Source organism: Actinia tenebrosa, unplaced genomic scaffold (assembly GCF_029948245.1).
Source record: "Actinia tenebrosa isolate PJP-AT-01 unplaced genomic scaffold, QUT_ActTen_1.0 PGA_scaffold4__44_contigs__length_22323623, whole genome shotgun sequence".
Classification (NCBI taxonomy): domain Eukaryota; kingdom Metazoa; phylum Cnidaria; class Anthozoa; order Actiniaria; family Actiniidae; genus Actinia; species Actinia tenebrosa.
Genome location: NW_028292581.1, coordinates 10,311,865 through 10,338,454, shown reverse-complemented (window position 1 = coordinate 10,338,454; position 26,590 = coordinate 10,311,865). Strand labels below are relative to the sequence as shown.

General features: G+C 38.0%; 3 protein-coding genes and 1 non-coding gene across 5 annotated transcripts in view; 1 reads left to right on the top strand and 3 right to left on the bottom strand.

The window, feature by feature from the left end:
- Positions 1-206: 206 nt before the first annotated feature.
- The window catches only part of LOC116307638 (uncharacterized), a 40,925-nt gene continuing 14,541 nt past the window's right edge, over positions 207-26,590 (bottom strand). The window contains exons 7-21 of the mRNA XM_031717915.2: positions 26,030-26,087; positions 25,551-25,627; positions 24,568-24,630; positions 23,308-23,364; positions 22,709-22,777; positions 21,709-21,825; positions 14,447-14,581; positions 7,767-7,823; positions 6,052-6,114; positions 5,495-5,614; positions 4,039-4,110; positions 2,487-2,558; positions 2,121-2,178; positions 1,704-1,789; positions 207-1,105 (exon numbers count right to left, since the gene is read on the bottom strand). Of these exons, the coding sequence (XP_031573775.1) occupies positions 1,052-1,105; positions 1,704-1,789; positions 2,121-2,178; positions 2,487-2,558; positions 4,039-4,110; positions 5,495-5,614; positions 6,052-6,114; positions 7,767-7,823; positions 14,447-14,581; positions 21,709-21,825; positions 22,709-22,777; positions 23,308-23,364; positions 24,568-24,630; positions 25,551-25,627; positions 26,030-26,087 (1,158 nt within the window). The 3' untranslated portion in view covers positions 207-1,051. The remainder of the gene's footprint in view (positions 1,106-1,703; positions 1,790-2,120; positions 2,179-2,486; positions 2,559-4,038; positions 4,111-5,494; positions 5,615-6,051; positions 6,115-7,766; positions 7,824-14,446; positions 14,582-21,708; positions 21,826-22,708; positions 22,778-23,307; positions 23,365-24,567; positions 24,631-25,550; positions 25,628-26,029; positions 26,088-26,590) is intronic.
- On the bottom strand, positions 3,454-3,525 carry Trnas-gga (transfer RNA serine (anticodon GGA)). Its single transcript has one exon. It is a non-coding gene; the product is annotated as a tRNA-Ser (tRNA).
- On the bottom strand, positions 8,867-9,855 carry LOC148907034 (uncharacterized). The gene has a single exon (XM_089036398.1). It carries the CDS (start codon positions 9,593-9,595, stop codon positions 8,867-8,869), a length of 729 nt encoding a protein of 242 aa, XP_088892524.1. The 5' UTR covers positions 9,596-9,855.
- Positions 12,866-21,046, top strand: LOC116307648 (monocarboxylate transporter 10). 2 transcript variants are annotated; one of them, XM_031717935.1, is made up of 5 exons: positions 12,866-13,011; positions 13,278-13,324; positions 16,052-16,266; positions 18,319-18,878; positions 19,219-21,046. In XM_031717935.1, exons 3-5 carry the CDS (start codon positions 16,074-16,076, stop codon positions 19,954-19,956), a joined length of 1,491 nt encoding a protein of 496 aa, XP_031573795.1. In that variant the 5' UTR covers positions 12,866-13,011; positions 13,278-13,324; positions 16,052-16,073; the 3' UTR covers positions 19,957-21,046. The 2 variants fall into 2 exon arrangements, with proteins under 2 accessions (XP_031573795.1, XP_031573787.1); XM_031717927.1 differs by lacking the exon at positions 13,278-13,324.

The following is a 26,590-nucleotide window of genomic DNA, read 5'->3' as shown; positions in this document are numbered from 1 at the left end:
GCATAAACTGTAAATCGCTTTAAGAAAATGATTGATGTTCTCGAATGAATGAATGTTTTTCATTTTATTTGATAAATAGATAATTTTCCTTATTTTTCCAGGAAGACACTGAAAGTAACCCCTCACTTACGCATTTCATTGGCTATAAATTGAAAGTTTATTACCATTGATTAACCCATAGTGCCATTTATAAATCACGTAACTCATTGAGGTTAAATCTTTCTTTATGTAACGAAGTTGCAACCTTAACTGATGAGAATAGAAATAAAGGTCTTGCATGATCACATGACGGCGATGGTTCGAAAAAATATCATTTTAAATAAGAACTCAATTTCCCATGCAAAAGGAGATTGCAATGCATGACGTCCAACATGGCCGCCGGCACTCCATCGTGCAAAAAGTCTATACAAGTATCTAAAACAAAGTAAGAATCTTCATCCAAAGACTACGCAAGCCAACTGCAGCGCAGAACGTCTACAATGCGGCGTTGTGGCGACACTATGTCACAACCGGTTTTGATTGGATGGAAAGTAATATCGCGTGTTGTGATTCGTTGAACGGATGCGAACCCTAACGTGACGATGCATATGTCGCGAATGTTACAATCATAAGACCTAACCTACCGTGTGGACAGGTCGGTAACGGTTAGTGGTCTTGATCGCATGATGCTGTCGCCCTTTTAAAATAATGTTTCCTTGGACGAAATACTTGGATTGGAAATCTGGCATTTGGATAAAATAACTAATATTTGTCTGGAGTCTTTTTTATACTTTCTCCAAGATGCAGCAAAACGTAATAGCAAGAGGGATTTCTATAATTCATCGTAGATGTGGAACAATATGCTGTTCAATATGCTGTCCAAATTGATTGACATCAATGTTGATGGATCTAAAGAGATGAATGAGAAAATGCTTTCTGGAGCATTTGAAAAACTTCCGTACCGCGCTTATGGTCCTCCAGATCATCAGGGTACCATTCTTGTGAAAAGGTCATGGCGCAACCTAAGATGCTCGGTATTCCTGTGTCGGGGGAGGCAGACTGACTGAGATTATCACGTGTCACTCTTACTGGATTTAAGATGGGCATCTACGTGATCTAAAATAGTCTAAGGATTAAAATAGAAAAAAATATTATTCATTTGACAAACTTAGGCATCTTGGCAATGTACAACACTAATGTTTACAAACTACCTGGGCCCGATTATACGGATAGATAAAACATGTCCAGTGGATAAATTTTTTGGATAACATTATCGACTTATTCACTTGATAAATATTTATCCAACGGATAGCGCTATCCACCCTTCATACCACCGAGTACTGGACTAAAGAAAACAGTGTGCATTAAATTATGATGACGTCATAAACAACATGAATTTAAAAATCACGTGTTATGTGACGTATATAGAATCCTTGCAATAAATCGGAATGAAGCTTAATAGACCTTTCCCGAATTCGCTTGGCTGACAACAAAACGATGGTTTCAAGTCGAGCCTGGACTTGATGAATAAAAAAATGGTCATTTAAGCGAATCCAGGAAAGGTCTATTTGGAGGACATGTTTCCAATTCTCAGAAGATGGAAATTCTTTTGTTTTGTCTTCCAAATTGAGCTGCTTTGACATCACATGCAAGGGGTCTATTCGGCAATTTCGTCTTAATACTACAAGAGGTTTAAAAGAATTGTGAATTTTTTGACTCTTTACCTCTATGTTATCTGATTCTCCAAAAACATGGCCACAGTCAGCCCAAAGGCACTTATCAATGGCTCCTTGCTGCATTATGTGGAAATCTAAGGCAAAAGACAGCATGTAAAACTTGTGGAAATAGCAGATAGGGTGGGTTGATTGTCGCACATTTTTCGATTTTGTGACTAATTACGCTTGTCTGGGGCTCAGAATTTTTTCCACTTTCCTATGTCTGTTCCATAAATTTTCAATATAATGATGCTTGTATCGACTTTAGGAACACTGGGGGAGCCCGCCCAAAACGCCCTGTCCCTTCCCCTTGCCTCTCACCCAGGAAAATGAGGAGATGAACGGTTTTCACTGGTTTGCTTTTAGGCCTTTAGGGCGGACAAGAATGAGGAACTATCAGGAGATGGCAAATGCACCTGTACTTACCTTTAATGTGATCTTTCATGTGTGAGACGATACCAAAATTTAACTGACAATCTTTCCACTTGAGATAAAAATAATCAATCAATCAATCATTTAGTCATCACCAGAAGTCTGGTCATCACAGTTTTAGTTTCATGGCCCGGTTGCACTAAGAATGTATAGCGCTATATCTGACGGATAAATCTTAACATCGATAACAGCATCGAGTTATTCACTGGATAAGGTTAAAGCGCATGACAGTGGATAAGATTTGTCCTTCGGATACGTCAGATACAGATATGGAGTCAACGTCCTCGATGCTTAAGGTCTCTACGCAAGACGGCTACTCTCTTCTAGTCTTTTTCAGAGTTTTAGGTTCTTTCCTCTTACCTTACAAGGATGGTAAACTCTTAGATCCAGCTTAAAAGACGAAACTTTGCCATCTCGAGTACCGCTATAAATCTAGAAAGAAAGAAAAAAGACAAAAGAAAATCTTAAAGATGTGCACCTGGGGACGGTGTCTCAGTAGACCCTGTGGGACGACTGGACCTCTCCCCAAACAAACACAACAAAGTTTCCATTCTTTTTTACTTAATTACTTAAATTACTTTATTTCTCACTTAAAAGTTGTGTACTTTCGAAGTTTTCTCCTCTCCGTCATTCAATGCTGCATCTTAAGGGGCTAAGAGACAAATAAGTCACCAGAACCAAATATTTAAGGGGGGGAGGTGAAGTACTGCCATAAAGTGTTCCTCTCTCCCCCTACCCAATGTTGCACCTTAAGGGACTATGACACCAACAAGTCACCAGAACAATATTGTTCAGGGGGAGGTGGGGTGCTTGCACAAAGTGTTCCCTCTTCCCCTATCCAATGTTGCACCTTAAGGGGCTATGAGACCAATAAATCACCAGAACCAAATATTTCAGGAGGAGGTGGGGTGCTTCCCCCACCCTCAAGTAACAGCTATATGAACCATTATTCCCCTATATATGCTAGAGTCCACGTGCTGTCCTTTATTTTTCGGTAAAAAAAATTTAGGGTACTTGTCGTTGAACTGTTTTCACTTTATCATTGTCTCTGTTTATCGAACTGTAAGATTCATCCAATAGAGCTTACATATTCAAATGTACACATTTGGACCTTAGGGATGCTAATGAGCAAAAATCACACGCACTGCGCCAATCATGTGTATTGTCAAATCATCTATTTACTGTTAATGTGACAAACATTTTAGAGTGATTAAATAATATAACTTTGTTTCAAGTGCGAAGTAAAATCACTCCACTTATATAGTAGTAATAAATTATGCGTTCGGTGTGTGTAATGAAATAGAGAGAATAAGAGAAAAACATGAAATGCCCTTGGCGGGAATCGAACCCACGTCTTCGGTATTCCAGTCCGATGTGTTAACCACTACACCACAAGGACCAACCACGCTGGTAACGCATCCGGAATATGAGATGTAGGGTACTTGTGAGGATCCCAGAGCGATATTTTTTCTCTATAGGTAAGTTGAACACCGTAAATATGTACGTTGGGTTCGATTCCCGTCAAGGGCATTTGATATTTTTCTCTTATTCTCTCCATTTATATAGTGTATTGTACATTGATTTATTGGATTATCCGATAGATATCTGATTCACAATTTAAAAATCAATAAACCAACAAATTACTTTGTCGTACGCCTTTATATTATCACCCGAAACTAAAATCTAATCACCTAACCACAGGCAGCCCAAGCTGTATTATGGGCGTGGACACGTGATGGTGCAAAACCCTTATAGTAATCATGGTACTAGGACTAGCTAGGTCTAGCGTTTGTGGTCGGTATCCCCAAGGGAAGAAAGCAAAAATAAACATCCTACATTGGCACCAGAGTCATCCTTCCTTCATTTGAACGGACCTCGAAGTCAGCTATGTTAACATTATAAATTTACTTACCCTTCCATTAGACAAATGAACAGAAAATATCATGTCTGACTGACCACCATAAGCTTGAAGCAGCTCTGCCGACTAAATGCACATGAAAAACAATTATAAGATAAGAATAAAAAATAAAGTCATTTTCCATGGATGCCAAAAATTTATTGAATGGTCATTCTTTTTCTAATTTATCAGTATTCATTCATCCAGTTATCTTCCATAAACCTAGCATCCATTCAGTTAGTCAAGCTTATCCATCCATTCATTCTTGTCCATCTAACCATCCTTCCATCCACCCTGCATCCATTCAGTTACTCAAGTTTATCCATCCATTCATTCTTGTCCATCTAACCATCCTTCCATTCCCCCTGCATCCATTTAGCTACTCAAGTTTATCCATCCATTCATTCTTGTCCATCTAGCCATCCTTCCATTCACCCTGCATCCATTCAGTTACTCAAGTTTATCCATCCATTCATTCTTGTCCATCTAACCATCCTTCCATCCACCCTGCATTCATTCAGTTACTCAAGTTTATCTATCAATTCATTCTTGTCCATCTAGCCATCCTTCCATTCACCCTGCATCCATTTAGCTACTCAAGTTTATCCATCCATTCATTCTTGTCCATCTAGCCATCCTTCCATTCACCCTGCATCCATTTAGCTACTCAAGTTTATCCGTCCATTCATTCTTGTCCATCTAACCATCCTTCCATCCACCCTGCATCCATTTAGCTACTCAAGTTTATCCATCCATTCATTCTTGTCCATCTAGCCATCCTTCCATTCACCCTGCATCCATTCAGCTACTCAAGTTTATCCATCCATTCATTCTTGTCCATCTAACCATCCTTCCATCCACCCTGTATCCATTCGGTTACTCATTTTATCCATCCATTTTTAATTTATAAGAATTTTTAATAGTAAAATACACACAAAACGTCTCTGCACAAAATCAAATCGATCAATTATTATACGTATTTTGAAATTCAAAATAGCAAAATATTCAAAACATGAAGACTTAAGGCTCTACCAAGTAATGGGAGCCTTGCGTGACAATTCTAATAGCGTCTGCGTTGGAGAATAATGATTTAGCGTGAGTTAAGAGTGCTTGCACTATTTCTTGTTGCGAATAACGAATATTACTTGTATCCTCATTGTTTCAGAAGCGTGATCGAAATACTAACCATCAAACTTGTTAAATCTTTTTCTCTTCTCGACCCCCTTCATCGTTTATTCTAACAGAAGGTGCGGTTTACCATCGAAATATTCACTCAGTATATCATACTAGAATGTTTCCATGGTCATATTGCGAAGCATGAAACTGTTATTCTTGTTTCAGTGGTGAAGTGATGAGTGACGTTTGGAAGTGAATGACTGAACAAAACAAAACGTGAACCATGCCATGTTTCTACTATTTCAATCTGCTTGGAAGTCAGTACTAGGCATCGTATTTCGATAGTTCCACTTACCATAAGATCGTAGCATCGAATAAGTTTATCTAAACACGAAGTTACTAGTACACTACCAGCGACTTGGAGGCTGCTTACGCTCAGTGTGTGACCAGTGTAACTCCTAAGCAGCTCGCCAGTCTAGAGATACAACGAAAAACAACAGACAAGACTGATCACCATCAGATCAATACAGGAACCTTGTTAGCTCATATAGCGCGGCCTTTCTCTTTTTGGGGTATTTATATCTTATTTCAATTTCGATAGATTATTCATAGAGTAGACAGGGGACGACCGCCGAAGGAAACCCACGAAAAAGTTTTAAATTCAGACCCTCGCAAGTGCGATTCCTAGTGTTTTGAGGGGCATTTACAACATATTTATTGCATTGGCAACCATGCAAAATTTTAAATTAATTACTATTGAGTTATGGTTGGAAAGTTTGTTACTACTTCGACAACCACACACACGTCTCAGTCCTCGTCCTTCTCCATCTCCTCTCCTTGGTATGTGTGTGCAAGCCATCTTTTTTTCATTTCCAACCCTAAAGAAGTTCTCCTAACACATGATCCACTTACATTCAGGTTGTGTGCCAAGACTTTTGCATCTGCTGCACCACTGTAAATTACATTATCGACCACCTAGAGTAATAATGATTAGAACAATATGAGAACATTGATTCAATAATTTAGTTCTTAGCAACCCAAGTGAAGCATTCAATCACCTCCAATAAATTGGAATAATCATCGTGGCAGTATAAATATGACCAATCTGACTTGATTCTTCACTTGATTCTGAAGATGACTTCCGCTCAGGTTGTCGAAACGTCAGTCACATCAAACAGTCCTTCTCAGGACTACATACACCCGGATGATCATAATACTTCGATTGACATTCATTCACCTGGGTTCAGACATTTCTATACAAATTGGAATAACATTGCATTTTTGTTGACTTTATTTACATGGTCCAAGAAATGGAAAGGAGTTCGAGACTCAGCGGTTTTTTTATTGTTTCTTTAAACTAAGTTTCTTGTTGCTCATCAAAAATATTTCGGTTACCGCAAAAAAGGTTTTTTGTTTTATTGATCATAATAATAAAAAATAATGAAATCAGGAGCATCACGTTGTCTCAGCCCTCTTACATCTGAAGAAAATGAACTTCTAAAAGGTCTTCTCATTTAGTAATATTTTCTGAAAAGAAAAGTTTTAAGTAATGACTTAAATTTACTTAAAGTTTCCGCAGAGCGGACATGTCATTGGAATAGAATTCCTAAGTCTTGCATGGAGTTGATACCATGCATTATGCTCTGTCCCCGTTGCTCTTTAAGTTCGATAATGGTGCTATGACGTAAGAAGGCCTTGGTTAGATGATCTTAGGTTACGTTGCGTTGGGGCTTGTAGAGTGCAAATCACATATCCGCGAAATAGTACTAACAAATTAGTACAACTAAATAACACTAATGAAACAATTGAAAAGAAATAGATGTTTTTAGTGCTATTTAGTTTTTGCGCTATCGTTTTACACGAGAAAGAACTCTATTCCCGAGAGCAAAGGGATTTTATTGTTCTGCCATCTATACACAGGCAGTCCAAGCTGTATTTTGCGCACCTGCGCATGATGGTGCAAAACCTCTATACTCTTGTAAAACAAAGCAAAGCAAAGTGCTTATCGCTTGACTAAAGTTTTAAAGTGCCTATCACCCTTCTGACAATATTCACAGTATTGATTCTACATGGGGTAAGGTGTTGAATAACCCGAAAAAAATTTATAGTTTGAGTGAGGCTTCTTGAAGTTATAAAGGTTTTTCCATGCCATATGCTAATCCTGTGATTTCTGAGGATAGACTTATTCCATAAGTCGGTGTTTTCGCTCTTTTGTCGAATCTGGATATCGTTGAGCGGGCACAACCCACTAAGGAGCGAAAACTACGACTTATGGAGTCAGTCTACGTATGAGGAGTAATCATTTAATATACGACACATTACTGGCACAGATAGATTAAATTTGAAATACGTCATTGTTTTCCCAATTGACCTTATAGAAATTATTGCAAGTTAGTTTTCACATAGAAGCAGGTTTTTCGAATTACGAGGAACAACAAATAACCATAAATGCCTCCTCATACGCCACAGGATTAGCATATGGCATGGAAAAACTTTATTAACTTCAAGAAGCCGCACTCAAACTATAACTTTTTTTCGGATTATCCAACATCTTTCCCCACGTAGAATCAATACTGTGAATATTGTCAGAAGGGTGATAGGCACTTTAAGATGGCGTAAAACTTTACCTGCATAGAAAGTACAGTCATAGAATGGCCAGTAAATGTCTTGAACAATAATCCAGTCTGAAAGACAGAAAAATGATATCAACAACATAAAAACAACATAAAAAATGATGTCAATGTGTTATATCGGCTGAGAGAAAGATTTCATTTGCAGGTCCTGCGAGTAGGGTCTCTTCTGTTTTTCTCCATTCTTTAGGCGGAGAAAAGAGAGAAAAAAGTCTATCCTCCCCCTCAATCAATGCCAAAGGGAAATAGACTCTGCTATAGTCTGCTAGAGTGCATATCATTATACCATATATCCGTGAAAAAACTTTGTGAGAAATTGCAAAATATAGTAAGTTCAGTAGAGCGTAGACCTTCAAAACTTTTTGCACTAATTTGTACAATCTTGTTGGTTAACTTTTTCACGGATATATGGTATGCACTTTACCGTAAACTTACAAAACTTTACAATAATCTGTACAATTTTGTTAGCAAACTCTTTTAACGGATATATCTTATGCACTCTGGCGGGGAAAATGGGCAAGATTCATCAACAAATTGTACGTTGTGCTTACATCTTTTAGAGGGAGCAAATCGAATGCGAATCGATCCACAACAAAAAACAAACTAAAAAACCAGGTTCAAAACAATCCTTTTTTAGCCTTTTTCATAATCCATAATAATTAATAATAATAAATAATAATAGTAATAATAATAATAATAATAATGATAATAATGATAATAATAATAATAATGATAATAATGAGGATAATAATAATTTTTTTTTTTTTTTTTTAAATTAAATAAAGACAAAGTATTATTTATTCCGCTAGGTACTAAATTTCTTCACTAAGAAAAAAAATTGTATTTGGTATCTATATAGATATATACGACGTATAGATTATCTCTTCATATATCCTACAATAAAAAATATATCTATTTATTATAATAATAATAAAAAAAAGAGAAAAAGAAAAACTATAATGAAATATACTATAATAAAAATATATCTACTAATGTATAACCATAAAATCTATTCAGTAAAAATTAATCCTAATAGTATATGTTAAAAAAATAGTAATAATGGCAAACATTTATATATATATATATATGTTAAGTATTTAGTTAATTGCTGCATTTGCAGTCTCAACATCCAAGGCTATGTCCTTTATGTTCCTAAATACTCTTCTTGTGGTTCTTGAGCCCCTAAGGCATATAAGAGCTGATCTCAAAAGGGAGTAAGAAACCTTTGCTCGTATCCAGGATACAGTGGTGGCATAATCTTCTCCTTTCTTGTTGGCAATTAGTTCGGCGAGCCTACTGTGGTATCTTCTACACTCATCTGCCATACCTCCAGTTGTAGTGAATACTAATGGCGTAAAAGTCGCTTGTTCAACTTCCAAGACTCTGCTAGCATACTTGCGCTTCTTCTCATTCTCATGCAGGTGGTATATTTGCTGGGGGGTGAGGTCTTTGTAGGACTCTGCATTTGGGTGACACACCCTAACATCAAAGAATGCAGATCTCTGCCTTTCCCAAAAGCCACGTGCATGAACGTCAAGGCGAGCATCAGAAGCTTTATTAGAACCTATGGTCAGGATTTCTCCTGTAACTTCTTGAAGTACTGGTTCTATTTCAACGTCATTGCAGACCATGCTCAACAGTTCTGCTTCAAGATCGCGCAGCTCGTTGTGGCGCTGAATAACAAATCCGCCACGTCTACAGATCATAGCATGGTCCACATTAAACAAGTCCCCGCACACACATACCGATGGGCTGTCAGTGATTTCCCAGTCGTATCTAAGTTTGATAGCATCTCTGAATTCTCTTTTGTTCAAATCGAAGTCCATGTCCTTGATGGGGATTACCGTCAGCCAATTAGATGCGCCCTTTTCTGTAGAAAGCTCAACAGCTCTCTTTGTCCTTTGGGGTAAGGAATTCTTCAAATTCTCTACCAACTCACGTAGATTTTCATCTTTCTCCTTACGTGCATTTTGCTACAATTTTCTTATTGTAGTGTCATTTGGTGGTTTATGCGTTATAATAATAATAATAATAATGATAATAATAATAATAATAATGACAGCAACTTGTACATGATATGGAAAGTGTAGATATTGATGATGGACAAAACTTGATAAGACAATGCAAAAAATGGGTGATATCGCAAAACTGCGAAATAGTAAAGGCATTCTACACCTTTGAATAGACATTTGTTAGTGACACACTAAGGATATAGCCTAGAATTATAACAGTTCCGCTTTATTCTTGTAAAGTATTACGCATACTGAAAGTTTAAATAAACGAAGATGATAATAACAATAATAATGATAATAATAATTATTATTATTATAATAATAACAATAACTATTTGTATGGCGCCTATCCAGAACTGCTCTAAAATAATGTAAAATATTACGCACACTGAAAGTTTAAATAAACGAAGATAATGATGATGATGATGATGACGACGACGACGACGACGACGATGATGATGATGATAATAACTATTTGTATGGCGCCTATCCAGAACTGCTCTAGGCGACAAGACTGATGATGCAGATTACGTTGTCGTCATAACTACAAAGCCTTATTATTCAAAGGATTGCACTCAACAGCAATGCTAAAAATTACTATGATATCGATATATTATAGACAAGGATCAAGTTCTAAGAAATAGGAAAAAGGCCATGTTATATATATTAATAAGCTGGATACAAATATCGTATATAATAAAATGCCTAAAAAGATTAATCCTACGAGTTTACAGAATCCTTGTGCGAGAAAACGTCTGGTGTAAGAAGAAGGGAATAATAAGTAATCAATATTTGAGAATCCAGTCAATCCAGTTTGATGAATCCGGCTACAAGTTTACACAATCCTTGTATGAGCATAGGTAGCCCAAGCTGGCTGTTAGTGTTGATTTATCGTCAAAATGCAGTAAAAAATTCGCGCCTCAATACTTGAAATTCTTGCCTTTTATCTGGGCTGCAGGACCGGTTATCCGTACTAAAGGTAGCCGTGCCTTTGCATCGAAGCGAGACGAACGGTGAGCTTGCAATGATAGAGACCTTTTTAACACCTTGGACAATTATTCACATGTCTCTATCATTGCAAGCTCACCGTTCGTCTCGCTGCGATGCAAAGGCACGGCTACCTTTCAAGATTGCGCAGGGAACTGTGAAGGGGTCTATTTCGAGCAAAGAGGTTTCTCGGCAAGATCTAATTTGCATATTGTAACAGAACAATATAGAAGGCATAAGAAATAATCTTGTATGGCGCAAAACAGTCTGTTCTTGAAGTAAAACACCACTGGCGTAAAACCAAGTTTAGGAGATATCTCACAAAACTTATGATATCAAGAAAACGAAAACAGCATATACAGGCAAAAAGGTTTGGAAATGGATAGACCTTCTAGCCATTAATAGTTTAGTTGCTGGTTTTATTAAGCGGGCCCATGAACAACTTTTCCCTACAACTGTCGCACGCAACAGAGTTAGGACATGTTTTAGCGGCTTTTTACACGCGCGTAACTCTTAGTTTACGAAACCTAAAAATCGTGTACAATCTTCTCGGTTTGCCACAAGAGAGTCTAGGGACAACAACAAACAAAATGGCGGACCGTATCAATCGTGCTGAGGCGAAAAAAACGTAAGCGAAGCGCAAAATCTGTCTGGGAAAAAAGGGGTTACATCGAGCACTTTTGTAAGAATTAGGGCTTGAAGACCAGCAAAATTACAGGATATATCTACGCATGGACACAACAACATTTGAGGTATATTTACAGCAATACGATTCGTCATATTTTCAAATTTTATTTTACTAAAAACTGCAATATCTTTTTTGCAATGTTTACATCCTCCATGTTGAAAAATATATACCGCTGCCCTCTTCGCTCGGGTTTTTTTTTTTGTTGTTGTTGTTTTTTGTTTTTGCACAAATCGCCAAATTTGGTATGATTTTCCCCAAGATTGTCGTACGATTTTAAAACATGTTTCAAAAGCATACAACTTTTTTCGTGTTGCATGAAACAGTCGTAAGCAAGCTGTACCGTTAATTTACACGGAGCAATTCGTGTCGTAAGGATGGAGTTATTGTGTTGCTTGCGACAGTTGTAGGTAAAAGTTGTTCCGTGTAAATGGGCCTTTATATATTCGAATATATAGTTATCAATTATTAGTTTTTCACTACAGTCGAAGCTCTCCTTCCTAACCCTCTTGTAAGCCATTATTTTAATATTCTACGACAGTCTGCTAACGTTAAGATGTCTATTTATCTATCTGTTTATCTAAAACAGCGGGTTTTTTTTACCAGTATTGAACATAACCGCTGACCAAAATTGATCAAAAGTGAAATAAAAAAGAGGATATATTCAATGAAAATTTCTCAAAAATAAATGTTAAAGAAAATGTCAGATATAAATGGGCAACATTTGCCTGTTTTACGCATAATTAAAAATACGACTGTTTCAAAAAAAGTCATCCCCTGAGCCATTGGGGAAAGATGTGCGCATGAGATACGTTATTCCTAGACCCATGAGTAGACCGGTTTCAGCAATACTTCATTTTACAGTTCCGTTCGAGTGACCACGAATTATAGTTGCAAGTCGAGGCTGCAGTTTCCGCGCATAGCAAAACTATACTTTTTATCATGCGCGGAAACTCCAGCCTCGGCTCGGAACGGAACTGTAAAATGGAATATTCCCATAGCCGTTCAACTCAGAGGGCAAAGCAATGAGTTTCAGTTCTCTTGAGAGTAAGATTCTATTGTTTTGTCTTCTTGATTGAGCTGCCAGGGGGCAATAGCTGGAATAATTTGTGTTTGTTAATTTTTATTGATTATTTTCGTCAACAAAAAGACGGTTAATGAGATGTATTCACAGATTATTCTCGTTTTAAGCCAAGTTCAAAAGTCGAATTTCACATTTCCCGGGTCTAATGCAAAAAGATTGAACTGCATGGGCCTATAAAGATGTATTAGACACTATTTTGGTCTAGGATAATCGACTTTAAAATCGATTACATCAGTTCACTAATCACCGAGCTACAGCTGGATCCCTATAGATACAGTGTTAAAATTCACTGATCCATACAATAATGACTTAAGATGAGCCCGTTTAAATATAATTCTGAATTGTGCTAATCTACAGATATTGAACATGCCTCCACAACCGACAATAGTGAACAAACTAAACGAACTGACGGTCGGGCATGATGTGAACGAACGGGCTACTTAAGTATCTAAAGCTTTGACCTTCAAGAGAAAGGTAAATTGTACTTTTATTGTACAGAATTATGTGCACACATAACTGGTTTGTATAAGATTTTGTACTGTTGAACTTTTGAGTTCACTAATTTGCTTAGTGACAGATTTACAGGTTTGTTTCTCGGAATACTTTACCATTCTCTCACACGAAATCAACGGAAATTGACAAATTCCAGTATTTACAGAACACTAGAGTAAGGAGTGCTGTTAAAACGAAAATCAATGAGCACATCACACCAATAATAAAGCGTCTTCATTGGCTTCCAGATAACTTCAAGATCTTACTGATCATACATGAAGCCCTGAGCAACCAGGTACCCGATTAGATAAATTGACTCGTGCTCGAAAAAAAACCGTTTCTTATGATAGAGAATGTTATTCAAAGTGCAACAAACTTTACTAATTTCTGATTCTGATGATAACTTCGGTCGAAAACGTCTTAAATGATAATTTCTTTAAATGTATTAGCCTTTTATAATCAAACTTGACAAACTTTTTAAAGAATTTTCACATTAATCAGTTTGTACAAAACAAGCAGAGGGATTATGGTATCAGTCACATTTACTTTGAATTACATTTACTTTGAATATTTAACCATCAATGCAGTGAACTGGAAAGTTATTTGAACTTTTCAGCCTACAAGTTATATCCAATGTGACTGATAATTGACACAAAATTGATGTAAAAAAGCAACATTTCAAAGAAGCTGCTTACAATTTCGGCCCATTTTTTCATGATAAGTTACACAAGCAAACAAAAAAGGCGGGCTGATAAATATGTGTATTGATGGGTTGTAAGCATTCCCAAGAGAGTTATAAGACAAAAACATGGCGGCCATTGTGGTACCGTTAACAATGGTGCTAATGAGAAATCTTTTGTTGAATGGTGCCAACATGGCCGCGATGACGTAACGTGCAATCGAAGAATGATCCGGTATGGCATGATCGTATAAAACTAGTCAAACTAGACTAGCCTATGCACTACTGCTCCAAAGAATAGCGTAATTGTTAAGGTGTTCAGTAGTTCAATAGACCTTTTCCGAATTCGCTTGACTAATGATGAAACAATGGTTTCAAGTCGAGGTTGGATTTGATGAATAAAAGAATCGAGTTTAGTCTCAAATTCAAACCCTTGTTTTGTGATCATCCAAGCGAATTCGGGATAGGTCTATTGATTGTGAAGGATATATTAATGTTGAATCATGAGACTTAATTCACATACTAGATACACGAATCATAATTTCAAATGGTATGCTATCAAGCAGCAAACAAAAGGTGGTAGAAGTTTTTGTTCACACTGCAATATTTTGTGATACTTATCTAAGATATGTTGAATGGTTGGTCGACGTTCGGTCGGTTGCTTAGCTATGATTCCCATAGACGGAGAGAGAGAGAGATATAGGGTGTTTACATGGATAAACATCGTCGAACATTTACCTTATGATCTCGTATAGAAATGGTTGCATCAAAAGAACCAGTGCACAGCAATGTCCGCTGACCTTCAGTAGCCGTTGCTAGGCAACTCACGGCTCGGGGTTCATGACAGCGAAGGCGTTCCACGCACGTGTTTGTCTGAAAGCGTTACAAAAATAAAACGTTAACCTCAATTCCATGTTCGCTGAGTTCGACAACAACCAGGGTTATATTAGTTACCACGTGACTTTGCTCAATTCTCAACGTACATTTTGTTCGTAGCTCAATAATTCCAAGTTCCAGGTCAATAAAAAAACTGCTTTTACTTGAAATCAGGAAAAATAAAATATTTAGCCATTCTTGGTGGTAAATATCTCGTACATACATCTTTTTATCTCGTTTTACCCTTTTATCATTACTGATACATCTTTGGTCGAATTACAGCGAGTCACGAACATAGACGTTTTTACTTTGATACATGTTTGTACGTCACTGTCATGCGCAGTGAGTCCAAAAAGGGTCTCGCAAGTTAAAGACAGCATGCCATCGTCCATAGTACGTTACGTCGAGCTTTCATAATATAACCTTAGATGCACGTTTATCTCTGATAAAGGCGTCCACGTCAATATTCTCTTATATAAAGAGCGTTTCCTGTGAGTCCAGTGATAAACAGGGCAGACTAGACCAGGAAACCCCTCGCTGTGAGTGTCAAAGGCTCCAACATCCGTCAATTGACAGTTTACATGATCACAAATATAATGGGGAAAAATTTGCTTATTTCTCAAAACTTCCTAGAAAACGCAATAAAATCTAGGTTTTAGTGAAGTTATGTCAAAGACCCTTTAATTTAAAGCAATAATGCCTGACTTTTGAAGACCAATATTTCTTGGTTCTTTTCGTCCAATCATGTTCAAATTTGCCAGACTCACTAACCTTGACATCACCATGCTTTCTCAAATGACAAAAGTTTTTTCCCAATAAGATTAAATTCAAAACTCACTCAGTCTCTTGCTCGTTTCTGAAGTGGCCAATAGTGGCATCGTACAAGACATCAAAAATAGTTCATATCCGCTTATTCAAATTTAAGTTTTCACAGAATGTTTTTTAAAAAGGTTTTCTGAATTTTAACAAATGGATTGCCTTATTTCGTCCTCCTGTTATGGTTGAAAAGCTCTGATAGCATTCTTAAAAGTCAAATAAGGGATATTTTAAAAGCATGATATTCGAAATCCCTTTGGTGTAAACTTAGGTTATCACTGTCTGTCAAAATAGGGGTGGTTTAAATCCAATTAATCAGGAATAATCGTTCGTCAGTCACAGTGACCTTCTAATAATGAGACGTAATTCTATGATCAGCACCAATTGCTTGCCCAACAATGCTTGCTACGCTGTGTTCCTTAGGGATTTTTTCGCGGAATTAATGAAAGTGACAAAGCCGCGAGAGGCGAAGAATGCTGCTCTAAGTAAATCTTGAACTCAGGAAACCTTGCCGAAACCGGACCTCCTCTTGAAACCAGGGTAGGTGCTTGCGATTGACCTAGGTGTTCAGTAACTCCCTAACGCCCACTGCGTGATTCGATTTTTCATATCACGGTGTTTTAGTTGAATGACGGATCGCGTTTCTTGTAGGTGAGCTTGATGAAACTTTACCATGGGCCTCAAGGTACATCGTTCAAGCCACACCAATGAAGCCAAGGAACTTTCTTACTTGGATGGAGGATGGGGATGGGCGGTATGCTTTGGTGCTTTCATAGTTCACATCGTAACCGTTGGACAACAGAATATTGCTGGTGTTATCTATTCGGAGTTGGTGGATACGTTTAATACGAGCAGAGCGGAGACAGGTAATATTTTATGTGGTAAAAATACCTTCCATACCCAAGAAAGAAGACCATAAATCAAGGTCACGATTCAGTTTACACTGATATATATGGAAAAAAATGCATCGGGCGTTCGTCCAGTTCCTGTATCCGTGAGCAATCCCTGCTGTCCAAAGTCTATAGTTCAGAATATCTTATAGAGAGATTGGCGGACTCGACTGAAATTAAATGAAAGTTTTTCTAATGCAAAGATTCAGTCTTTCTTATTTGTATATTCTAGCTTTCTAGAGTTAAGGTAAGCGATTACAGAAATGGTATTCGATTGCAAATGACTCATTTTCTTTGGCAGTCTCCGTACATTCGGTATTGACAGCAAGACCAAGGGCGCCAGGACATACGGATTGGGTTTTAGATGTATGTGTGATTGTTTCAGTTATTCTTATTGAATTGGTATATCTTTGTTTCTAAATGGATACTAAATAGTGTTGGCTACAAGTGGACCCAAATGGTGCATTTATTTTTTTGACAATCTAAAAATATTTTGGGCATTTATTTTGGTATTGATTTTGAAGACATTTAAGGAACCCACTAGCGGTTCGTGGGGTCATAGTCGGAGTCCTGGCTATCTTGACCTCGAGTTCGTATTACGAAGAACGAACCGTGGTTCGGGCTTCGTTTTGCGTTCGCGAAAGTCCTATCTGTCATCGCTGTGTAAACAAAGTGTCCTATGTACTGCCAAAATAATTGGATTATCCGAGCAGACGAGAGCACAAAAGAACCGCTCTTGCTTTCCTACCCCGGTCTATTTTACTGTACTGAAGGTAAATTTGATTAACTTATTAAAGGAGAGTAATCGCTAACGGAGCGACGCCGGCGCTGCTTGGCACGGATAGTGCAGCGGCAAACACTCAGAGCGTACGTACGGCTGATTCAAACCAGAAAGACCGTTGGTTGGAAAGGACGTTTATTTTTAAACATAAGTGATCACTATTTAGTATCCATTTAGAAACAAACATACATCAATTCAATCAGAATAACTGAAACAATTACACAAATACATCTAAAACCCAATGCGTCTGTCCTGGCGCCCTTGTCTAAATGACGACATAAATCATCAAATCATAATTGGAAAATCCAGTCCAAAGTCCAGTCTAGTGGGTTATAAACCGGATGTGCACATAAAAAGCCAGTCTTCTCCGCAGCCATCATTAGTTTCGGTCCCAGATCCTCACGGGCCCTCTCCAGTAATGGCTGCTCACTCCAGCAATACATTCCTTTCCACGGGGTTGACCAGTGAGAATCAGGCTTCCATCAGCTTTCTGGAAACGCTTACATTTTCCTTGGAAATCCTTGTACTTTATTTAGTATTTCATACTGAAAACCCTGACCTTTGGCCTTTTGATTTAAACTGGATAGCATATTTGACCTTTTTTTTCATCTATTCTTTGATAATTATTTTATGCTATCATTGACTTAATCCGCATTCCACAATCTGAGAATAATGTATCGCGGTTTTGACAGCTAATATCTTCCAAATCAATCGAGGGATACACAAAAAGGAATGTAGTGCTAGAGTGAGCAGCATAGTGGAGAGGGCCCGTGAGGATCTGAGAAACTTATGACGGCTGCGGAGGACGCCAAAAAAGCCACCCAGAAGGATAAATTTGCATCGGGATTTAAATGAAGCCGGCATCGTGTACAAGAAACAGGGATAAAGCTTGATAAAGCTTAAATAAAAATAGCTGTGATAACCAATTACTTTCAAAAGAATGATCTTACCAACCATTATTAAGGAGGCTCCGTTCAGATTTCTTTGAAACAGTAGCAACAAAATAATTATTACATCAAAATAGTTCAATATTGATAGATACCGAGTGTAGTTTATATTTAGTTTTTAGCTGTTAATATTCTGAAAACTTCGGAAATTATCCTCTATCCATAGCTTTCGGTCCATAGTATTTAGTTTTAAAATTTCATGTATTGATCTTTTTTCATTGTGTCATGAATTGCGGGAGACATGATATCCAGCCAGCCATTCACAGAGGTAATAGGATGTTGTTTCTCTTTCTTTCACAGCATGGGTGACCTCACTTGCATCTAGCGTTATGTACCTCTTCGCTCCACTGGCCACCTTCCTCAGTGATAAATATGGATGCCGTAAAGTAGTAATATTTGCTGGATTTTTATCAGTAGTTTCATTGGCTTCTTCGTCGCTTGCCAAGGACCTGCTTCCAATGTATTTTACTTATGGCATAGGGTGGGGAGTGGGGGCAAGTTTTGGAATGTTTCCATCTCTGGTGATGCTCACCAAGTACTTCCGGCGGAGACTGTCTTTCGTAAATGGAATCACATCATCAGGCGCCGCTGTTGGTGCGTTAGCATTAGCCCCTTTGGTGCAGCAACTTTCCTCCGCTTTTGGGACATCCAACATGTTTTGTTTTCTTGGAGGACTCAATGCTCTTATGATATTCTCGGGCTTACTGTATAGACCCGTACATGACGAGGAAAAGCTTCAAAAACTTACTTATAAGAGAAAATTTATTGACAAGAGTCTGTTCCGGAATAAAGGATATGTAATATGGATGATTGCCCTGTCTACATTCATGCTCGTGTTTATGGTTCCTTTTGTACATTTGGTAAGTAATTTGCAGTATACCCCCTCCCCCACCACCTTCTCATACAAAAAACAAATTGCCTAACATTGTATGTATAATAAGTATATAATGTATAGCTGAACCTCCTCCAGTTGTCTAAAAAGCATCTGATATCAATCTAAATTTTTTGACTACCCAGGTGATAAATAAAGGGATTACTTTCTAAATAGTAATAATGCTATCATTCCTTGACCCCAGCACAGTGATCGGATGCCCAATAACTAGGAGGTAATTACTTTAGTTCGTCAAAGGGCCATACGAAAATATTACTGTTCTTACTATGGCATTGAACTCTTATACTCTTATTTGACTTTCTCCCAAGGTTAAACTTACGGAAGATTTAAAGATTAGTAAAAGCAAAGCTTCTTTACTGGCAGGGTTCATGGCTGCGGGGGGCCTGTTGGGCAGCCTTTTATTCGGTAAACTAAGTGACCACAGATATTGTAATCGATTGTATGTATGCCAGTTTTCAATTCTGTCCATGGGCGTGGCCAGTACGTTGGTTACCATAGCACGCTCATATATATGGCTAGCAGTGTTGGCCACTGGTTTCGGTGTGTTTGATGGATGCTACGAGCTGCTTGTGCCTGTCATCACAAAAGACATCGTTGGTATCAAGAAAACACCTACCGCTATTGGAATGCTATACTTCGTTATGGCCATTCCCAAGACCATTGGACCTCCAGCTGCAGGCTGGATTTTTGATATCTTTCAAAGTTACGAAACTGCTTTTTACGTGACTGGGAGCGTCATGACAATCGCCTCTTTGATAATGTTTCTAATTCCTCAAGTACAAGACCAAGAATCTATAAGTGGGTCATCTAGTGCTTCAGATATCAAACTGCTCAAAGGTTCAGAAGTGTCTGAAAACGGTTCCTCTCCTTCTTCGCAAAAAGTCGATGAAAAAAGCAGACAAGGAATAAAGAAAAATACAAGGCTTAGTGTACTTGCCTGCTACAGCTTTCCATTCAAAAGCAATAACATATCCAGCAAAGAATATTACACAATAACAGCACCAGATGAGTTTTTATTAGTAGCAGAAAAAGTTACGTGTGTATGAAGCACGAGATGATACGATATATACGCTTCGAATGAGGGATTTTTATATCAATATAACAGGTGCTATTGAGTTCAGCTTGCTATGAACAGCTTATCCAAGAAAAGCAACAACAGTACAGCATAAACGTAAATTCGTAATCGAAATATTTCCAAAGACAGCTAAAGTTAAAATTAAACGTTACTATTTAGTGGAACTTTTAGGGTTATTTATGATACTTGGCAAGATGTCGGGGAGACGGGGTTGACCTACAACAGGCTTAGGCCCCATCCAAGGGATATTGTTTTGTAATTTGCTTTATCTTAGTGAAGCCAGGCTCCAATGTCAAATGGGAAAGTAATAATACTGAACCAGTCTGGTGTTATTCTTATTTAAAATTCATAGGCTTCGAATGATCATTGACACAGCCACCTGCGGGAACGGACGAATTAGTATTAGCCAGAAGTTGAGAAAAATACTTGGACGAATTGGCATTGCAGTGCATTTTGGAACGGCTTAAGGGCACGGGCTGAAATAGACCGCGCCATCTTTGAAATATGTCCCCTCAGACAGCCCTGCAATATCATTGAACTACTTCGACGATACAGCGGCCATCTTGCCAGGGGGCAAAACAAAACAAAGATGACGGAAAATATATAGAGTTTGGTGTATTTGTCTCAGCATCTTTTATTGGCTGGTAAAGGTGTTCGATATTCTCTTGTCCTTTGCTATTAATCAATCGATGTTATTACTGTAACAAAGCTTTATTTGGACGCCCCATAATGCCTTGCGATCCAAGATGGCCACCGTATCTTCGAAGTAGTCCATTCAACCAAGTTTTTTCTCGACCGCGGAACGGCTAATAGAACCGGCTGTTATGCTCTCTGAGAAGAAACTATTAGGGTATCCGCAATGTTCCATCAGATTTGTTTCATCTTTTGTTACACAGGTAATCAAGATATACCCTGATTCTCGAAATGCAAACCTAATTCGAGTTGCGGGGGTTCTTAAGACCTGGTTCTACGCGACAATTTTAGGCATCATTATCACTCGAGGCTGCAAGGGCAATGCTGCAGTTTTACCAATAAACCAATTTTATAATATGGTTAACAAACACATTATTGTTCTCATTAAAAAAGCAAAATATTTTGAAATTTGAAATTTTTTAGAAGACCCAGTGTAAGATTAGCTTTGCTAAACTGGTGTATTTAATAAATACTTTTTTTAACCCTTCTTTAAATAAAGTTTACTTACTTACTTACTAAATCAGTATACACTGGCATACGTGATAAATATAAAAATATAAGAATATATGTCTTCCTGCATCCTGGACTTACAACGTTTATTTGAATGGCAAGTCAAAACGAGTAGATTAACTTATTTCGTAAACAGGTTTGTCTTTCAAATTTAGTACCAAAGATAGTTTTAGGACAACAGCCGCTAGAGTGCATACCATATTTCCTTGAAAAAGTTAACTAACAAAATACAAATTAGTGTAAAGTTCTTTAGGCCTACGGTATACCGAGGTCTACGTTACTTTGCTCAAATTTGTGCAATTTTTTACAACATTTTTTTACGAATATAGCATGCACTTTATTTCATTAATTTAGGGCTAACAACCCTACATATTATAGCAAGTTGATACCAAAAGCGGTCAAGTATGTTTCTGTAGGAGGCGATTGACCTCAGTTCTTAAATTAGCCTGGCGATATTTTGTTCACATGGTCAATGTCTTAAAAGAAGTGAAAGAAGTAGTGGTGATGAAAATTAACTTACCGTAAGGTCAACTAAAGTGACTATTCCTGTGCTCAGCCCGACATACAGAAGACCAAAACCAATGTGAAGACACATGACTCGGCCATCAAACGTAAACTTATGGCTGCAGATACCGGTCTAGGAAAACAAATAGTGGAAGATTCTTAAAGGGGGCACTTGGATGAAAATCAATGAAAATTGGAAATGACTTGAAACTTGTTTAAACTTTTCTATATGGCCCAGATAGTAGCCAAGCAACATGTTTCCTTCACAGTCAAAAGTGGCGGGAAAAAATTATCAATTTATTCAGCACCTAAATTGTGAGTAAATAAAGTCATTTACTCAACCCTATCGTTCTTTCTGCTTTTAACCCAAAATATCTCAATAGCAAGTGGCTCCCAGGCTAAAATGTTCACTAATCTGGTTTACATAATCATAATTGTGTCATATTATCCTCAAATACTTCAATTATTCGGACTTTCAAAAATCGGGGCGTTTTTAATCCAAGTGCCTTTTTTAATCCAAGTACCCCTTTAAATGAGAAGAAAACTGAACAATATCATATCAGGGTATGTCCAAGCCCCATCCTTTAAATAAGAAATTCAACATATTTAGTTGTCCCTCTGGGTATCGGAATCCATCATTTCTAGAGTTTATGGTGTCTCTCTACAGTTTTTTTATAACCAAAACCAGCTATTTCAAAAAAAAGTTGAAGGGGTGTTTAGGAGGTGGATTCAATCTTACAATAGATAGACTAAGAGCTACTATTCTTAATACTTAGCTCTATATCCTACATGTAGAGATTTTGTATGACTGAATGACTCGTGCAATGTGTTTGGTCTGGCAGTGCCGTGACCGTGACCATGTTCATGCTGTGTTTCGGGCATTTGATTGGATGATTCCTGGCAATGTGATTGGTCTGGCTTATGCCTTATCGTGTCACGAACCGTGTTCATGCCGTGAGCTTTTCACAGTCATACGAAAACTGCTCTATGTCGTAGTTCGCTACAACACCAGTTACCTTGACATTGTAGCTCCGAACTGTCTGGTCATTTGATCCTGTGAATAATCGCTCGCCGTTATCTGATATCTGGTAAGAGTAACAAGAAAGGACAAGTTTGTCTCGTGTTTGACAAAGATGTCTTGTTGAGTGAGTCTTAACAAAACTGAATAAAAATGGAGAGGAAAAAAAAGGAAAGAAGTAGAAAATATGAAAAAGAAATGAAAGAATAAGAAGAAAGAGAAAAGGAAAATAAAGAAGGAAAAGGAAAAAAGAGAGAAAAGAAAACGAACAAATAAGAAACGAAAAGAAAACGGAGAAAGAATAGGAAAGGAATAAGAATAAAGGAAAGAAAAGTATAGCTGATAAGAATATTAAATAACAAAATAATAAAAACACATGACCATGTACTGAAATGAAAACAGTAGTAATAGACCTTTTTAGCTTCGTTGTTTGTTGTGCACATTTCAGACCATGTGATGCCACTCTTGGGAGTTGATTCTTTCATATGTAAATATTTCAACATGTTCGTCAAAAAAAGAACAGTTCTCAAGGGAATGTTATAAGATCTGAAATATGCAATTTGCACACGAAGCTTTTAAGGGGTCTACTAAAGTTACCTCGAGGCAATTAACAGCATGATGATGACCTATGTATTCCTTTACACATTCACCAGTCTGGAAACACAATATTAATCAAAACGCAACGTAAGTATGAGTATGACATCTAAGGCATTTATGAATAGTCCCTTCCACAGTTCCCTGCGCCATCTCGAAAGGTAGCCGTGCCTTTGCATGGAAGCGACATGAACGGTGAGCTTGCAATGATAGAAAAATTTTTTTAACACGTTGGACAATAGCTCTTATCGCAGTTGAGCACGTCAATCAAAGTTAGAAAGACTACAAAAAACTTTATCTAACTAAGGTTTTTTTTAAAAATGTTGTGATCAGTTGAAGATTTGTGGTGAATTTCTTAGCAAATTATCCGAAGCTCGACCCGATAGTGTCGTTTTGATGCTGCGCTCATCACGATACCGCTGGTTTGTTGGGGTGGCGTGCTAATCTACGATAAGAGCTATTGTTTACATATCTATCATTGAAAGCTCACCGTTCGTCTCGCTTCGATGGAAAGGCACGGCTACCTTTCAAGATGGAAGTGGAACTGGAAGTGTGAAGGGGACTATGGGCCTAGCTCTTTACATTGACCGAAATGTTTGCCATTTTAGCTAAACAACGTCTCATTCCCTTGAGTTGAGTATCAATTCTTTGTTGAAAGGTTGCACACATGAATATGGATGCAACTCAAATAAAGAATCTCATACTAAAGAGAATGCTACTTAAAATTATGGAAAACATTACGCCGAACCTATTAAAAATTATTCAACTTTGAACGTCATCGGGGAAAACGAATAGCTTGACAAGACAGTGATTTGGACGGAAAAGAGAATGGAAAATATGAAAAATCTGAACCCCTTTGAATCCTGGGTGTCACAAACAACCATTTAACAAATGGTTTTTTTTTTCAATATCAAATAGAGCTAAACTTGCAGGGTATCTAGTCTCCTTTACAAGCGACCACATTTCGTTAGGACTGTGATACTGGAAATTCGGGAACCCTGTGGTGGGAAGCCTGGTGAAAAAGAGAGGGCGAACCAGGAATCTTCAACAATAATTGCAACCACAGGAATCCCAATGCTAATCAAAGTATTCATGTCTGTGAATGAGGCTGCACGGAATCTTTTGTAAGAGTAGTACTAATACTGGAAGGACTGATTAGCAAGACAATGCCAACGAGCAAGAAGCATTGCCGTGTGTCTTGCCCTTCACTGATTACTGCCATCTTTATATTATTCATATTCTTATAACTTCAATGTTTTGTACCTGGATATCAAAAGATTTAGTTGTCTTGTCAGCTGAACATGTAAAGAGTTTTCCTTGGGATACCTGATGGTAATGAATATTAAAGAACATCAGTGTGCATGCAATACTTGCTTCTTTGTTGTGAAGTGTAATGGTCCTGGTGAGTGTAGTCTTGAGAAAGACTGTTGTTGGCGGTGACTGACGTTTCAACAACCTGAGCGAAAGTCATCTTCAGAGTCCAATACTCGCTAATACTTGTTAATACTTGCTTCATTACTTGGATTATAATAGAGCAACTTTTAAACTCATAACCCTTATTTGTATCTTTAAAAGGATGCGCGTGGAACTATTGGTGCCACATATAAAAACACTACCAGTGTTGCTCCAGAAGATGAATAAAAGCGCGATGTCCAAATAAAAGTTTTGGCCTGGTCTTCCCACATCACAACGGCAAGCATATGGCAAGCGCAGACACAAGCAGCATACACAGACTCAGCTGTGAGTTGTCGTTACCAGCATTACCATTGTTTTTTCTCACACATCTTACAAAAGAGCTGCACTCAGTCTGTGTGTGCTTGCTTAGACCTGGTCTACCCTTGCAACACAAGCATAAGTACCAACAGCACACACAGGTCGAGCTGTGTGTTGGTCATTACCAGCAATTGTCTTTCCTCACACGTTAGACAGGAGCTGCACTCAGTCTGTGTGCTCGTGGTCTTCTGTTGCAACACAAGCATGGGCACCAACAGCACACACAGTTACTGTATGCTTACTTGGACCTGGCCTTCCGTTGCAACACAGGCATAAGCATCAACAGCACACACAGTTTGAGCTCAGTCAGTATATGCTTACGACACAAGCATAACAAAGCAGCATACACAAACTAAGCTAATGAGTGTTGCTCATTCAATCAACAGCAATTGCTTTGTCTGAGTTACACGAGTTAAAGAAGAGCTGAATCGAGTCTGTGCATTCTGTTTATGAAAGCATTTCTGTATGTATACCTTGAGTGCACACACGGCACCAGTGTGTCCTTCGAATACAGACGCTCTTGCTTTAGATGTGGAGAGTGACTTTGAAGCTATAGAAATATAGAACAAACCGTATTAAATGATATTAAGAAACAGTTCTTGGTGGTGGTCAAACCATTGCTTATGGAGGTTTTGCACCATCACGTGCCCACAACCATAATAGAGCTTGGCCTGCCTGTGGTTAGATGGCAGAACAATAAAACCCCTTTGCTTTTGGAATCGAATTCTTTCTTATGTAAAACAATTGTATTGTTCCTGCCATCTAACACGACTGCGTCACGTGATGGTGCAAAATCTCTATAGGGCCATATCAAGCCTTGAAAATTTTGGAGAGAAGCCACCCGTGCTTCCACCCAAAATGATATCTTTCCTGGGAATGAAGTGTAGTACACGCTTTTGTGCTTTTATTCAAAGTTCAAAGATTGAAAGAATATTACTAGAAATCTCAATACCTTTTGACATACGTTCGAATTTCTTCTTGAGCGATTCAGCTGCAACAGTATGTTGTACCTGATACCAAAGGATAGAAATCTCAGAATTGAATGGTGTAACCTCATCTTGATCCTTTCGGTTTGCCTCAATGTTGACCCATGTCAAACAACTAGAAAGTTGCAGTAACCAAGCGACCTCAAAACCACGGTGGATGTTCGTTCTTTTTTGAGTATGTAATGACGAAAGTCGAGATGATAAAAACGCCAGCCACGAAGACGCAGGCGCGCGCATAACAAGGAACGTGTGGTGAGGTGTTTAATGGGTGCAACATTGCGGCAAACTTAAATAATGGATCAGATGAATCAAAATGCTGTACAAAATTGAAAGTAAGATTCTTGCATTAATTCCATGGCTGGAAGTCAAAGCAACGTCGAGTGAAGTTTAAATTCGTAAGATAGTGTACCTCATTGCATTGACTTCCAGATTATTATTGCAAGGGGTCTATACTCTAAATTTGAAATACGCAGACGATATTCCAAATGCGTAAAACATGATATCGAATGCGCAAATGAGATTCCAAA

Coding starts and splice junctions, on each gene's coding strand:
- LOC148907034 (XM_089036398.1), bottom strand. CDS start 9,595: ATGGACTTCGATTTGAACAAAAGAGAATTCAGAGATGCTATCAAACTT.
- LOC116307648 (XM_031717927.1), top strand. CDS start 16,074: ATGGGCCTCAAGGTACATCGTTCAAGCCACACCAATGAAGCCAAGGAA. Junction 16,267..18,318: donor TACGAGCAGAGCGGAGACAG/GTAATATTTTAT, acceptor TTTCTTTCACAG/CATGGGTGACCTCACTTGCA. Junction 18,879..19,218: donor TGGTTCCTTTTGTACATTTG/GTAAGTAATTTG, acceptor CTTTCTCCCAAG/GTTAAACTTACGGAAGATTT.